General features: G+C 35.1%; 1 protein-coding gene across 1 annotated transcript in view; it reads left to right on the forward strand.

The window, feature by feature from the left end:
• The window catches only part of LOC144958989 (uncharacterized), a 589,046-nt gene that overhangs the window by 282,839 nt on the left and 289,899 nt on the right, over positions 1–16,308 (forward strand). Inside the window, exons 118-124 of the mRNA XM_078891292.1 lie at positions 3,024–3,314; positions 11,348–11,650; positions 12,509–12,628; positions 13,519–13,698; positions 14,174–14,271; positions 14,591–14,667; positions 15,429–15,595. Coding sequence (XP_078747418.1) covers positions 3,024–3,314; positions 11,348–11,650; positions 12,509–12,628; positions 13,519–13,698; positions 14,174–14,271; positions 14,591–14,667; positions 15,429–15,595 — 1,236 coding nt within the window. The remainder of the gene's footprint in view (positions 1–3,023; positions 3,315–11,347; positions 11,651–12,508; positions 12,629–13,518; positions 13,699–14,173; positions 14,272–14,590; positions 14,668–15,428; positions 15,596–16,308) is intronic.

A 16,308-nucleotide genomic window follows, 5' to 3' on the forward strand; every position in this document is an offset into this window, starting at 1 on the left:
TCTTTTATTTAAAGAGGAAAATGCTGTTCTGCTTTTTCTTACAGCTACAAATATAACGTGAATATTTTTTGAAGTTCGGATGATAGATAAATAGAATAAATTAAACAATATGATTGATTCATAAGGAAATTTGTTTTACAAACGTGAATTATATGAATGAATAGATTAAAATTAAAAACAATATATTTGAATAATTAATTTTAAAAAGCAATATAGTATATGAAATAAAGATAAAAGTAATAGTAAAAGTTATCATTATCCGATGAATCTAATGTGTTGTCCAACAGATTGGAGGATTGTATTAATTTATCTATCAAAGTGTCAAAAAGCAAGTTTTAACAGTCATCCCCTTGTCTGAACATTACCGTTAAGGGAAAACGGGTCATATTATAATATGCTTTTGTGAGATAAGTGTTAAAATTACATTATAAGCAACTTGTCCCAAAAAAAAAAAAGATAAGGAAATAACAAAACAAAAATATTGTATGCAATTTATAAGATTGTAGGAACGCTGTCTAAATTTTGATTCTGCCTAATGTAAGCAGACTTGTTTAGAAATAGTACTATTTGTATAGTATGCTAATGAACTGATATTAACCACTTTTCTGCCATTGTCACAAATATTTGTCCAATGTAAACAACTAAAAATAGTATCATTGCGTCATGCGTACATAACACGCATCATTTATCGCTGACATCATTATACAATGTATCTGCTTTAAACCATTATAGTCGGTATTATCATGGTGTAACAAAATAACATTGACACAAAAATATAATGTAGTCTACCTCTTTCGTTCAATGAAAAAAAAATGATATTACGTGGGACGTTCGAAAAGAAACCGGAAATGGGCATATCTTTTTAACAACAAAAAATATTTTTTAAAGTTTCTATCTATCTGTAAATACAGGAACATAGGAAATGTGTTGTTTTTTTCTTTGTTATGAAATTTAAGCACAAAAAAATGAACGCAATATTAAAAGCTGTTGTTTTTAAGATGTCGACTCCAATCATAGACTGGTCAAAGTTGGAGATCAGAGCTGTTGTTCGCTTTTTTGTTTTCAAAAGAAAGAAAATCTTAATTTCATCGTGAGAAAATCGAAACTCGTGGTTGAGAATGCAATGTTTAAGTCTCAGGTTTACCAGCAGTGTCCTTGGTTCAAAGACGATTGTACAACTCTAGAAAACGGAGCCAAGTCTGGTCGGACAAAAACGTCCAAAAAATAAAATGATGAAAACGTTATTTGAGTTGACGAGATCATCAAATTATGTGATAGGAGAGTAAAGATTTCGTATATTATTTTGGAAACTTGAAATTCTAAATAGCGGTTTTCATTCAATTGTACATGACATAGGGTATCGGAAAGTTTGTACCTGATGGTTTCCAAAAGTTTTAACAGATGGAGACTAGTTTCAAAGAGTTTAAGTTTTTCGAAAAAAAATTCTGAGCAGTGTCAAGAAGACCGCGTAGCCGAGATACCTCTCATTGAACGGCCTGATGGAGACTAACTATCAAAAAAAAATATTAATCTTCAGGAACATTTTATTACCTCAGTCCAAATCTGTCACCGTCTGACTTTCACGTGTGTAAACACTTAAAGCACCATTTAGGGAGAAAGAGGTACGATGCAGAAGATCTTGTTGACAAATTTCAAGATTAGTTTTTAAAGCTTGACGAGTAATTCTATTGGGTATCTATATCTATTCACTGATATCATGCTGGCAAAATACATCGATCTGTATGGAAACGTCATTGAAAAGTAGCTAAATGGTGACTTGCTTCTATATGTGAGATTCAAGTGGATGTATTTAAAACCTTTTGAGTTATTACAAAATTCCAGTTTCCTTCCGGACGTCCCTCCGACTTCTTACTAAACTATTAAATTCAAAATTGACGCAAAATATTAATCTGGGTAATTCGTTTTCCACTGCTAAAAAACATATAAAACCATAGACGATATATCACAAGACATTTTACAAATCGTACCTTCGCCGTCAAATTCAATTTTTATTAAAATAAATATCCATAGCACCATGGTCTAGAATGTTTAATTTTTCAGTTATTTTTTTTTCTTCTTCTAAATATGGTTTTATAAATTGCTTTATCGTAATCCAGATAGTTTTAATAAATGTGCATTTATAATTGTATCCCTGTTTTACGATTCCAATAACGAAAGGGTAGTTGTTATTAGCTACGTGATGCCTCGTCTTCACCAAGAATTATCTTTGAAAGTTTGCAGCATTTATATGCTAGCATAGCAACAAGCCTACTGAACGTTCTCATACTGCACAGATATTCATAAATTTACCAATACAAGTAGTTTTACTTTGAAAAAAAAAATAGAAGCATAACCCATCGTTTCATCCTTCCCATAAATAAATAGCAAAGCTTAACTCACTCAATCCTAGAGATTTTTGCTACTTTTCAAAATTGGAGAAAAAAAATGTATTAAACATGAGCTTTTATCTTCTGGCACTTTTCTACTCACTTCATATCTTGTTATTAAACATGAGCATGTACGTTGATAATTTTATTCAACTACCATTAATATGTAAAAACTAAAAACATTGGCTTTGATACTACGCCTATAATTTGTCTCAGAAAAATGTAATAAACAGGCATGGGGTAAAAGTAACCCGGGTAAACTACGGATATAGTCGGTGTTAGGGTTGAGTGAGTTAATTATATCAAGATTACACAAATAAGTTGTGAGAGTAGATAGTCATGGAAAACTATAATGTCACGGAGTTCCATTTCAATTTCAAACTCAAATGTTCCTGTGAGCTTTTGGGGCCTTCAGCACCCAGCCGCCGGCCCTATGCCGCGTTCTTGGAGACAAAATATTTTCGTTCCAATAAGTGCTGTCAGAAAATCAGAAGAAGAAAAATAGTTCCACTTGCTCTTATCAGAAATTTGGGAAAGGGGCTTAGCAATAGCACTCTGTAGAAAGGCGATCTATCCATACAATGGGAACTAAGGAGAGGGGCAAGGAAATAATTCCGTATTCTTCATTTTATCTAGTACCAGCACGTATTTTGTCAAAACCTGACGACATCTGTGTTTTGGAAGGAGAGCCAATCAAATTAGAGGTTGATATCGAAGGCATCCCCTACCCTCTTATAGAATGGACTATGGATGACGGGCGTATTCTGACATCGGAAAGCAGCAGCAGACATCACATCCAGCTGGGCGAAGAATCGGTCGCGTTGATCATCCCGGAAACAGTTCAGTCCGATACCGGCGTCTACATACTGACTGTAGATAATGACGCCGGATGGGATGACGTGGCTGTTGAAGTTACTATAAATAAACGTAAGATTATTGGTTAACTTGTTGCCGGAATTTAGATACTCCAAAAATATAGGAAATATAATTTTTAAAAGAAAAGATAGAAATAAAAAAGGAAATGTGTACTCTGGTAACCATTTTGTAGACCATTGAATAAATATTTGTTTACAAGGTGTTTTTTTTTTCCTCTTATACTCTGATCGATAAGAAATTGAAAAAAAAAATGCATCAAGCAATCATATAGAGAATCAAAAAATCATGTAATTTACTACTGAACAAAATCGATTCTACGTGACGTTGCTGATCAACCAACCATTCGTCACTATACACAGAAACATCTCACTATTATAATTTATATATTAATTTTAACACCCAAAACTCCTGTGAATGTTGTCTACAATTACAATGGTTATCAGACTGCAGTTCATGACCACTATTAACAGATTACCATTCTAAAGGTTACAGATGTTAAGATGATATTTTAAAACGTAGGTACCGACGTGTACTTATTTGCAGGTCTGATAACCCAAACTGTTCTGGGCTCATTGTTGTAATGGAGTAGATAGTCTCAAACCAGCCCAAAATAATGCCCAATGTTAAAGCAGGCCCATAATTTCGTTCGGTTATCAGACCTGCTAATCGGTGCATCTAGGTAGGCAATGTCACATAGAGGAATAATAGTTGCATGAGTGAAATCACGTTAATAATCAACTTGTTTTATACCTTATAGATGGTGGCCGTTAGGGCATGCATTTATTTGGGGTTGTATTTCTTTTTCTTACTTTTTTTTAATGTTTTTTTTTTTTCAAATAATTGCACTTTATCCAATGATTTAGTTGCCAGCATGTTGTTGCTTTGGTGATGTTTGCATGGAAACCTTTCTAACTGAACACCCCCCCCCTCCTCCCCCCTTTTCTCCTTTATCTGATTCACACTTCCACACTAACACCCAACACAATCAAAACTCAAAACTTTCATGCCGACAAACTCATCTTTATTTGAGCCATTCTTCTGTCCTCTCTTCTTTTTTCTTTTATTTTTAAACAGTGGGTTTTCTATTTTCCTTACCCTTCTGATTAATATAATGTCAAAGTGATACTAAGGCTGCTAGAAGCTGTGGACTGTAAAAAGTAATCAACAAACATGAATATCACGGCTTTATAAAAAAAAGAACAAAATACCAAACACTGAACGTTTCGGGCTCAAAACCCTTCTTCAGCCAACAAAAAAAAAAAAAAAACAGAAGAAAAAAAAATAAAACAATACAGACACAAATAAATTACTAAATTCCAGATAGACGAAGTCGTCTATCTGGAATTTAGTAAATGTATTTATGTCTTTATTGGATTTTTTGCTGTTGTTGTTATTGGCGGAAGAAGGGTTTTGAGCTTGAAACGTTCCGTGTTTGGTATTTTGTTGTTTTTTTGTTTTTTTTTTTTTTGAAGATGTTATATTCATTTTTGTTTATTACTGATTATTATAATATATTTTATAAGGTGAACAATGAAAAGAGAGGGGGAAAAAAGATGCAGTGAGTATCAAGGATATCATTGCAAGAGTCTTATGACGGTGTGAAAAAGTTATGGGACAACCCGTTCCATTTCTGACCCAATTTTAATCTCCATCTTGAATATTATTTTTCTCTCGATATCATAATAAATATTATAGTACTTGCCATACGGCGGGGAGCTGGGTGGGTGACCGAAATTAATCTATAGATAGAATGAAGTTGACGTCACTCAGATCTGTATTATTATTATTATTATTATTATTATTATTTTTGCCATCCATGTTTATGAGTAATTCTCACTACACTGTATTAACCAGACTACAAAGGCTCATGGTTACACATAGTTTTGTGTGTTGGTCCGTTATACTTCCGGATGGCAATGTTGTGAGTTTCTTAGACAAGCGCACATTATCTATAGATAGTTCGAAGATGACGTCACTCAGGTCTTTGTTATTGTTTTTTGCCATCCGCGTTTATTAGTAATGCTCACTGAACTGTATTAACCCGACTATAAACGTTTATGGATACACACAGTTTTGTGTGTTGGTCCGTTATACTTCCAGGTGGCAATGTTGTGAGCTTCTTAGACAAGCGCACATTATCTATATAATGGTGGTCGGCGGATCAAGCCTCTGAATTCTCAATTTTCACGATCGGCGGATCAAAACTCTGAAGTCTACATACGAGTTTGCGCGCCGTATATTTGTAATTTTGGGCGGATCAGACCTGCGATCTGATCATCAGAGGTCTGATCCGCCCAAAATGAAATAAAACATTGTGCGCAAAATCCGCCGATCTTGAAAATCGGGACTTCAGAGGTTTGATCCGCTGACCATCGATAATAAATATACACAGATGAAATGAAAAAACGAGAACGTTGTTGTTGATAAAGATGATGACGATGTTTAATGGACGATGGACGATTGAAGAAAATGATGCAGTAGGATAACAGGACAACGGTAGAAGAGCACTTAGAGTAGAAGTTTACAGCAAAGTTACAACACTATGTACAGTAGTAGCATGTATGGCAGGTCGACTGCAAAATATAATATTTTTTTTATAAAATATATTATTTAGTTACATTAAATTTTATAAACATGTTATTGGAATTGAAATTAATATGCTAGCAAATATGAAGTGTCTCCACATTTGTCAATCAAATCATAATCAAATGGAAATATAGAAAGAAAAATAAATAAAAATAGTACGTTAAAACATGAATACTACACATATGACTTGAAAGTAAATATCCATTAAATGATAGACTGATTCCTTACATGAAATATGGATGGAACATATGGAATGACAACAGATTATTAAATACAAGGAATACAAGTATATCTCTGCGAACAAATGTGGCTACAGATCTAAAACAATTTAAACACGAATCAATAATAACTAAAATTAAAAGTAAAAACTTATATTTCTGGTGCGTTAAGAGTCGAAAGTGTAACCAGGACAATCCAGTTTAGAAAATAAGGCGGGCTATAACCCGAAACTGTCAAGAATATAAGGTACAAATATATTTAAAGAGATACAGTTAAAAAGGTAAAGATAGTATGCGCTTGGCTAAGAAGCTCATAACATTGCCATCCGGAAGTGTAAGGGACCAACACACAAAAGTGTGTGTATCCAATAACGTTTATAGTCAGGTTAATACAGTTCAGTGAGCATTAGACTACTCATAAACGCGGATGGCTAAAACAATAACAAAGACCCGAGTGACGTTATCTTCGAACTATCTATAGATAGTATGCGCTTAGCGAAGAAGCTCATAACATTGCCATCCGAAAGTATAACGGACCAACACACAAAACGGTGTGTATCCATGAACGTTTATAGTCAGGTTAATAGTTAACAGTTCAGTGAGCATTACTCATAAATGCGGATGGCAAAAAACAATAACAAAGACCTGAGTGACGTCATCTTCGAACTATCTAATATATGAAGGATACAAAATCAAATCGGCATAACCAATGGACGACTCGTAACCATGCGTTCTTACTTCCTTTTTAAAAAAACTCTTTTAAATCATATCTTGACTTACTTGACTTAGATGCCTTTCGCGTCTCGACCGAAAGATCGGGTCGCCTTGGCTGTTTCCAGTATTTCCTGTGTGAGGTGTCTCCAATATTGCCGGTCCTCTGCTAGGGTTCTCAGATTTTCAAGGTCCCCTGCTGTTATGAGACTAATGCTTTGTCCAAGTGTTGTGAGGTTTTTGTTTAGGATCACAGGGAGTGTTGTGATCGGTCTTCCTCTGAAAAGGTTCCCGTGTTTTTGGAAATATCCCGACATGGCTTGGTTAGCTGGTATGTTTTTGTCCCTGCGTAGTATGTGACCGAAAAGTTGCCATCGTTGTTGTAAAATGTCAAGGGAAATTGGTCTTTCTTTTGTGATCTTATAGAGTGATTCATTTGAGATCTTTTTTGGGTATTTGATGTCCAGTACCCTTCTTAGCTGTGTGCGATGGAAGGCATCCAGATGTTCTTCTTCGTATTTTGTCAACGCCCAAGTGCCGCAGTTATACAGAAGTACCGGTTTTACAAGAGCACGGTACAGTTTCAGTTTGGTTTTTCTCTTTATTTTGTCACCTCTAATCCATACATTGGTGAGTTTACTGAGTGCGGCGTTTGATAGCTGTTTTCTTCTTTGTACATCCTCGGTGTCTCCAATTAGTGAGCCGACTTTCTTTGTTCTTTTCCATTCCTCTTTGTTCCTCGATATTGTTGTAAATTCGGTTTTATTGGCATTGACTTGGAGGTTATATTTCATGAGGGTATTTTGTATGATGTCTATATTTGCTGGTGTTGATCCAATAAAATCTACATCATCTGCATAGGCGATTTCTCTTGGTATTGCATTCTCAATATGAGTCGTTGGTTTTGGAATGACTTTTCGAACTTCTTTCAGAGCGTGTTCTAAGTATATTGTGAACAGAATCGGGCTCAGACTATCTCCTTGGGGGGTCCCGATGTTACTTTCGAACTGCGTCTGTTTTGTGGCTCCGTATATCCTTGGTTGTATCTTTGTGTTGCTGAGGAGAAATCGGATTATTCGGAGCTCGTCTTCGTCTACTATGTCTGTTAATATCTCCAAAAGTTTTCCTCTGTCGATCGTATCAAAGGCTGCGGACATATCGATTCCGGTTATTGTTATGGATATGTTTTCTTTGAGTGCCTTTGCTGCCAACCATTTATGTGTCCATACAACGTCCGATGTGCTTCGGTCTTGGCGAAACCCGCTTTGGCTATGTGATAGATATTTTTCTATTTTCGGTCTAATTCTGTTGAGGACAATAGTTGACAGTGTTTTTCTTATGGTATTCAGTAATGTTATTGGGCGCATGTTGTTTACGGGTCCTTTCGTTTTTCCTGGTTTTTGTATTGTAATTAGGACACCGCTGTTTATGTCCCAGTCTTTGTGTGTTGAGAATGTTTTGTTCATTATGTTTGCAATGCTCAGATCCAAGGAGAGGGTACCGCATTTCAGCAATTCAGCGGGAATTTCATCATTGCCTGGGGATCTGTTATTGTTTAGGCACTTTATGCTATTTCTAACTTCAGTTGTTGTGATGCGGTTGTTTAGGTCTCTAGGGTTTCCTGAGAAGGGCGATATTTGTGAGACTTGTTTGTGAAATTTCTGCTGGAAGTGGTCAGTTACAATGTCAAGGATATCGTTGGGATTTGTTGTCTGTTTGCCAAATTTATCCTGTAGTTTTGGGTTCTCGAATGGTTTTCGGTTCAGAGATTTCGTCGCTTTGAACATAGACGATGCGTTATTTTTGGACTTTTCTATGTCTTCCACTTTTTTGTCTAATTCCTCGTTTCTGTGTTTTATTGTAAGTGATCGAATTGAATGCAGTATTTTGTTTCGTTCCGTTTTCAGGTTTATTATTTCTTCCGAGTCTTTCGTGTTTTGTATCCTGATCCTAAGTTCTTTTTGTTGCCGCGATAGATCGTTAATAGCGATGTTAGGCGTTCGATTTGGTTTGTTCTTAGTTGTATTAATAGAGCCTCAACCAACTCGCGATCATACGGTGGTACACTGCTAACATCCGATCACAAACTTGTAAAAACGAATTTCAACATAAATGTGTACAGACAACGAAGACAGAAAGGTAAAACGGCAGTCAAAATAAACACGGCAAAAATAGTAAATGAGCGAGAATGTCGCATTCATTACCAATATGAACTTAACTCAAGTCTATGGAAAATAAAGCAAAACAGCAATCCAAACAATGAATGGAAAGAGACGCAAGCGGCAATGAAATATGCGGGGGAAGAAAGTGCAGGCTCTATTAATACAACTAAGAACAATCATATCTAATAAATATAAAACACGGTTGTAGAGCTACCCTCTCACGGCCAGGCGGTGTTGTCGTACCAGTAAGGTCGTGGGTTCGAGCATCCATCGCCGCGAAGTTTTTATTCTCTATTGTCTTTTGGCACTATTCTACTCACTTAATTTTCTCGTTGGTATATTACACTGCGTAACGGGAAAAATAAAATCTCACAAAACTGTGAACTCCATCTCTCAAGGTACATTTTTCAGTACGACTCTTAATATTTTAAAAGACTAAACGAAAACAATTATTAACACGGGGGGGGGGGGGGGGGAATTTGTCTCGAAGGTGTTCCAAGGGAAAACTGGAATAACCCACGCGTTAGCCGCAGTGCAGCGCCGCACATTGAGCTAGGGCGAGATGACTTGCTCAAGGTCACACAACGCATGGCGCAGCGGGTAGTCGAACTCGGTACCTTTCTGTTACGAAGCAAAGACCGTATCGCTGAGCCACGCTGTCCCAATGAAACAACTTTTCGTTCTCTGAAAAATCACGTTTATAAAATTTTGGCCATAAAACGCACTCTTCAAATATCGCTCGTTTTGAAATGACCCTTATCTTGTCAAAAACTCTGAAACCTGGTGCTTAATTGAAATCCTGGGTTTGAGAGTTTTGGACAGGATAATGAAATTCCATACTTGAGGATTTTCGGCAAGATAAGGATCATTTCAATAGATAGGATATTTAAAGAAAGAGTTTTCTGGCCAAAAATATAAAAACGCGTTCGGATTTTTTTCTTTTTAAAATTTAATAATTAATCTATTTATAGTTTATTTATTTATATTTTTTAAAACAGAGTATGGCTGTAGATATAGTATGAAGACGACGCCACTCAGGTCTTTGTTATTGTTTTTTGCCATCATTCTTTAAGAGTAATTCTCACTAAACTTTATTAACCAGACTATAAAAGTTCATGGTAACACAAAGTTTTTGTGTGTCGGTCCGTCATACTTCCGGATGGCAATGTTGAGCGTACTATCTATAGGCTACTTTACCTTTACCACATAGTAGAGAAAATATTTAGTACATATTGCGTTTACGACTCACTCTTCAAGTCTAGCCTAGTCACACATTGAGTCTCTGTCGACTCGGCATGAGATCCAGAAACTATGCGCGGTGCACAGACAACAAGTAGTCCTGTGTTATCTGTGGCGCGCGGTGTGCTACCTAAAATTATAGGAAACGAAAATGAAAAGAATCTTAAACTTAACACATGTAGCGAGTAGCTGCAACAAAAAGCCGGCGATATAATAATAATAATAATAATAATAATAATAATAATAATAATAATAATAATAATAATAATAATAATAATAATAATAATAATAATAATAATAATAATAATAATAGCGTTTTGAATGGGATGGCGTCAATATGGTTGATGGCTTTTTCTCCCTGTTGTATTGATTAAACGAAATGAAATATTTTATACATTGAGCAACTAGCTCATTCTAAGGCACTATTTATAAAGAGAGGGGAGGGTAACTTAATGGGCCTACTAAGCGGCGGTAGCAGTAGCAGAAGAAGAAGAAGAAGAAGAAGAAGAAGAAGAAGAAGAAGAAGAAGAAGAAGAGGAGGAGGAGGAGGAGGAGGAGGAGGAGGAGGAGGAGGAGGAGGAGGAGTTTATGTGCACCTCGTTCAAAATAAAATGACAAGCGAATTTTTAAATAAATAATTGTCAACTCATTTAAAGTAATGGCAATTTATTTAGCAGTTTGAAAACAAGTCAAACGTAATAATGATGCAAAAATTAAAATAATTTCTTTCCTTCTGTTAATTTTTTATTTTCATTGGGTTGCAGCTTTGTGAAACAAAAATGTCCTCACAAACACAAAAATGCAGACAAATATTAACACACACCCAAACACACACACATACAAACCTCTCTCTCTCTCTCTCTCTCTCTCTCTCTCTCTCTCTCTCTCTCTCTCTCTCTCTCTCTCTCTCTCATACTCCTTTCCCTCCACCTCACTTTTATTCTTGTTTTGTTTCGTTTCCTACTTTATTTCGCAGTTTCATTGTATGAATTTTTATTTTCTCAAAGCGGCAAAAATGAAAGAAAAGTAAGGAAAGTCGTCTGCTAGAGCTAAGAGTAGAGTGTGCAGTTATCAGGAAAATAAAGATGTTTTATTTTGAATTTCTTTGTTGTTGAATGAGGAAATGGTTCATTACGATTTTTTTTTCATTTCTCACCCCTGCCAACAGAAAAGAAACCAACTCTTGAGGCACCTAAATTCGTTGTCAGCATTGATACAAAGGAAACTACAGTTGGTGAGACCGTCACATTCTATTCCAAAGCCAAGGGTGTTCCGGTGCCCGAATTAACCTGGTATAGAAATGACAAGGAAATTGAACCGATTCCAGAAAGGATCGAAATTACCCCAACTGAACATGGTGAGAGTACGCTGGTCATCGCTAAGGTTCTCCCTGAGGATGACGGAACTTACACATGTCAGGCCAAGAATGAAGCAGGAACTGATGTCTGCAAAGCGGAGCTTTTTGTGGAGGGTGAGTTTAAATTAAAAAAATAATAGAAGAGAGAGGGTCGCTCTAAAATACAACTTAAAACCCAGGTGAGATCTAGTCTGTATAACAGTTTGATTTTATAAAATCACAAGACTTTCCTTTAATTGCATGATTGATTGATGATTGAAATTGATTTAGAAGTCTAAGAAGTCTAATGATAAAAAATGTCCCCTTTCAATTTCAAACAAAATACAATACACACAAACAATGAACAGAGGTAGGGAAATCAGGAAAAGGTCAGAGAGAGAGAGAGAGAAAGGCTAGAGTGGTATAAGACTTTTGTATCGGAAGGTCCTGGGTTCGAACCTTGCTCAGTGCATAGTTGAGTCCTCTTTACTCACATTCTTTCACTGTACTCGGATGTAAAATGAGTACCTGGCCGTTAACAGTGTTGTATCTGTCAAAAAATTGTAATAACGCTTAATAGGCATCATGTTTTGTTCTATATTTTACGTGTTGCTGTTGGTCAGGGATGCTTTGTAAAGTGCTTTGAGCATAGTTAGTGGATATTGATTGCACTATATAAAAGCTCAAGAGCACGAGTAAAGTGTTTAAAAAGTTCTTTACCATTCAAAGCTTTATATATCACCAACAAAAGCTTACCTTTATTTGAAAATCTAACAGACCTAAGCCGTTGTCATGGTCAAATTTTAAAAAATTAAATTGAATGCATGAGTATCACAAAACTGGCCAGGGCTAAACTAGGGGATTGCTGTGATGGGTTAAACCATTTAATTTGACTTAATGATCTAAGTTTAGGTCATATTATATATATATTGCATGAAAAAGTTATCTCACCTAGTGTTATACAATAATATATAATTATTCTTATTTCCTCAGAAATTCCTGAAGAAAAAGCTTTTGCTCCTGAATTCATCACTGTACCAGAGAAAGTGGTTGTCAGAGAACACGAGTGTGCCAAGTTTTTGGTCAAAGTCATTGGCTATCCAAAACCTACCGGTGAGTTCTGTTTCAAACTTTTCTATACCTTTTCACTTTTATGAGATAATTTTTTCTCAAAGGTAATGGTATGAATATCACCTTATGAGCGACAGTGCAGCGAGTAGCAAGCCATACTTAGTGGTGACTTGGATGTGAACCCAGTACCTCCAGGTTATGGGGCACATACCACTTTGACCCCATCTTTATTCTTAATTTTATATTTAAAAAAAAACAAAATTTTTTCACTCAAAATTGATAATTTATATTGTAAAGTGTCCAGAGCTTGTGTTTTACATGAGAATGAGCGCTGTATAAATGTGGATTATTATTATTATTATTAATTATTAAAAGTCCATTGTCTAATGTGTGTAAGAAATGTAAAAGCAATGTATTACCGAACACCTTGAGCCTGATGAAATGGGGTAAGGTTCTACACTAATGCCATTTATTATAATTATTAAGGTATTTTAAAAAACATTCACAACTGTTCCCAATTCACTCTTTAATTTTATATGAATTTTAGCTTTTATATAGCGCAATATCACTAAACGTGCTCAAAGCGCATTACAAGGGGTCCCTGGCCAACAGCAACACTTAACATATAGGACGGGGCTGTTAGGCAATATTACAATTTTTTGGACAGAGACAACCCTGATAACGGCCAGGTACTCATTTTACACCTGAGTACGGCAAGAGAATATGAGTAAAGAGCCTTTTTCAAGGACTCAACTATGCGCCGAGTGAGGCTCGAAGCCAAGACCTTCAAATCCAAAAGCGAGTGTCTTACCACAAGACCACATAGCCGCACATTTTGATCCATTTAGACCACCCTTTATTTTAGTTAATTAAAAAAAAATAATTCTACTTTTCATCTGCAATTTTCTTTCATTCCTTTTTCTTCTTTGAAGTATTCTGGACCAAAGAGCAGCAGACTTTGGAAGACACAGAGCTGTACCACCTGGAAAGTTATGAAGATACACACTGCTTTGAAGTGAAAGACGCCGACACTGTTGATGTTGGCACTTATGTTTGCGTTGCTGAAAACAGTGAAGGCAAAGCTACTGCAGAAATTCCTCTCATTGTGAACCGTAAGTGTCAGTGATTATCTCAAAAGTGATTAGTCAGATTAGAAGAGCCAGAAAAAAATCCGGAAAATAAAGAACAAAAAAGAAAAAAATGCCAAAAGACAAAAAAGCACAAACCCCAAATAGGTTGGTTGTGATTGGAGCCATTCTTATCTTACTGATTATATTTTTCCTAAACCTATTTTGGCATTTAAGAACACCCTTTCCCTCAAATCACCTATTAAAGGGCCTTAGGATGTTTGGACTCAATTCATCTCTCTTTTTTTAAAACACGACTTATCATATTTAACGTTTGTTGAGTTATCCTGATTTTTAGACTTATTATTTTCATTTGAGAAAAAACAAACTTTATTTTCATTTGTTTCCACAGAATAAATCAAGGTTCTAATGACTTAATTGTTGATTACCAATTTAAGACATTAATTTCATTAATAGATTTTTATTAGGCTTTGATGTTGTTTCCTTGTTTTCTTTACAGAAATTCCAAGAGATGAAAGGCTCTCAGAATCTCCACTAGTGCTGAAGACACAAGAACTGACACAACCTCCACAATTTTTGGAAGTTTTTGAAGATACAGTAAGCTCATTGAATTTTCTCTGACTTATTTCCAGAAAGGCAGTTTGAGATTACTCTTAAGACTTGGAAGATGAAAATATGTCCTATCAAACTGGCAAACAGGCCTGCCTACAATCATGAAAAATTTGTGGAATTACTTGGCTTCAATTTCAGAACTTCATAAGCGTCTCCTTAGTCATTAAAATTTATTCAAATTTTTGATTTGTAAAGTTAACTACAACAACTACAATTTTTATTTGCTAAAAATTGCAAAATTTTAAATTTTCAAGTAGGCTGATCTGAACTAATAAAAAAAATGAAATATTGTTTCTATCATCAGACTGTCATGGAGAAACGTGATCTCAAGCTTCATAGCAGGGTGACTGGTCTGCCCAGGCCAGAAATCTTCTGGTACAAGTAAGTTATAAAGCTGCTGGACATTTTTTATTATCGCTATTAATAATTATTATTTAAAATCTGATTATTTTTTTTCACTTGAGAAATCAGAAGTTTCCTTTTCTACTCAAACACATCCTTTTATATTCGTGAGACATTATTATTAGATTAAAATTATCATTGTGTTCCTTTTAAGTAAGGAAACAAAATTATTAAGACTTAATAGATTTTCTTACAATGCCACACACACACACATATATATATATATATATATATATATATATATATATATATATATATATATATATATATATATATATATATATATATATATATATATGTTCAAATGAAAACTAGATGTCAAAGGATCACTCACAATATGTGACCCTTCGCCTCAAAATGGTATTAAGGTGGGTTGGTAAAGATTTGAAAATTGAATTTATAGCCAGAAATATCAGAATTGTGTTGAGTTTGTATGTTTATTGAGGAGAATGGATACCATATTTTAGGGTGCTCATGCCAACAATTTATATTTTTGACCAGTTTTAACATTAAATTCGGCTTTTTAGCATCTGGTTCGTTCCGACTTAATACCGTTTTGAGACGATGGGTCACATATAGCAGGGTGGAAAAGGGAAATTCAAATAAACAATCGTGATTTTTATTCTTTCATTCATTGAATATTGTCGCATTTATCTCTTATGCAAATGTTGCCAATACGTTTATGGAAATCAAATATTCATTTTTATGATATGATGATGCATTTTTTTTTTTTTTCACAGAGATGATGTGGAACTACCCAAATCCCCCAATACGTTGATGAAATACGACAATGAGTCTGTTCTCTTCAAGATTTCATCCGTGAAGATGGACCAAGAGGGTGTCTATAAATGTGTTGCTGTTAACTCTGCTGGCTCAGCTTCCTGTGAAGCAAGAATCACAGTAGAGGGTAAGAAAACTCTTATTTATTCAGCATTATTTAGACTCGCTCATACATCTTTTGTTTTGAATTTATTAATAAATAGAGGCTCATTTTGATACTGAATTATGGTTTTTAAAATTTAAGTATCGACTTAAAGTATGTTTTTTTATACAAATAAAATAATGGTAGTGGTAGTAGATTTATATAGCCTTTTGCTTACACCTCAAGGCACTTTTACAAAAGTAATGACATTTAAGGTATACAATATCTACACACACACACACACACACACACACACACACACACAAACTATCCCAAGTATTTTTTTGAATAAGTGTTTCTTCAAAAATCTGGAGACCTGTTAGCGAGCCTCTTGGAAAGAAGTTCCAGGATTGTGGTTCAAATTTGCCAAGAGATTTATCATCAAAGCATCAATCAGTCGATCCGCTAACAATTTTAAAGTATCTGCAGGAATGTGAACTCCTGCAGAAATTGTAAATAAATATTTTTACATAACAAACATGTAACTATTATGATTTTATAAAGATTTTATTACAACAGTACACGTTATGAGCAGCTATGACCCCTCAAGGTCGATACAAATTGATAAAAGACAGAAACAGGCGCTTAAATGACCTAAATAGTGTCGAAAGCGCTGTTAAACACCTAAAAACAAACATTGAAATGGGTCTTTTGGATGGTTAGCAGTTTGGAGTTTTGGGATCTGATCGCGGTGGAGT

Source organism: Berghia stephanieae, chromosome 13 (genome assembly GCF_034508935.2).
Source record: "Berghia stephanieae isolate SIO BIC M18660-M18661 chromosome 13, UCSD_Bste_1.3, whole genome shotgun sequence".
Taxonomy (NCBI): domain Eukaryota; kingdom Metazoa; phylum Mollusca; class Gastropoda; order Nudibranchia; family Aeolidiidae; genus Berghia; species Berghia stephanieae.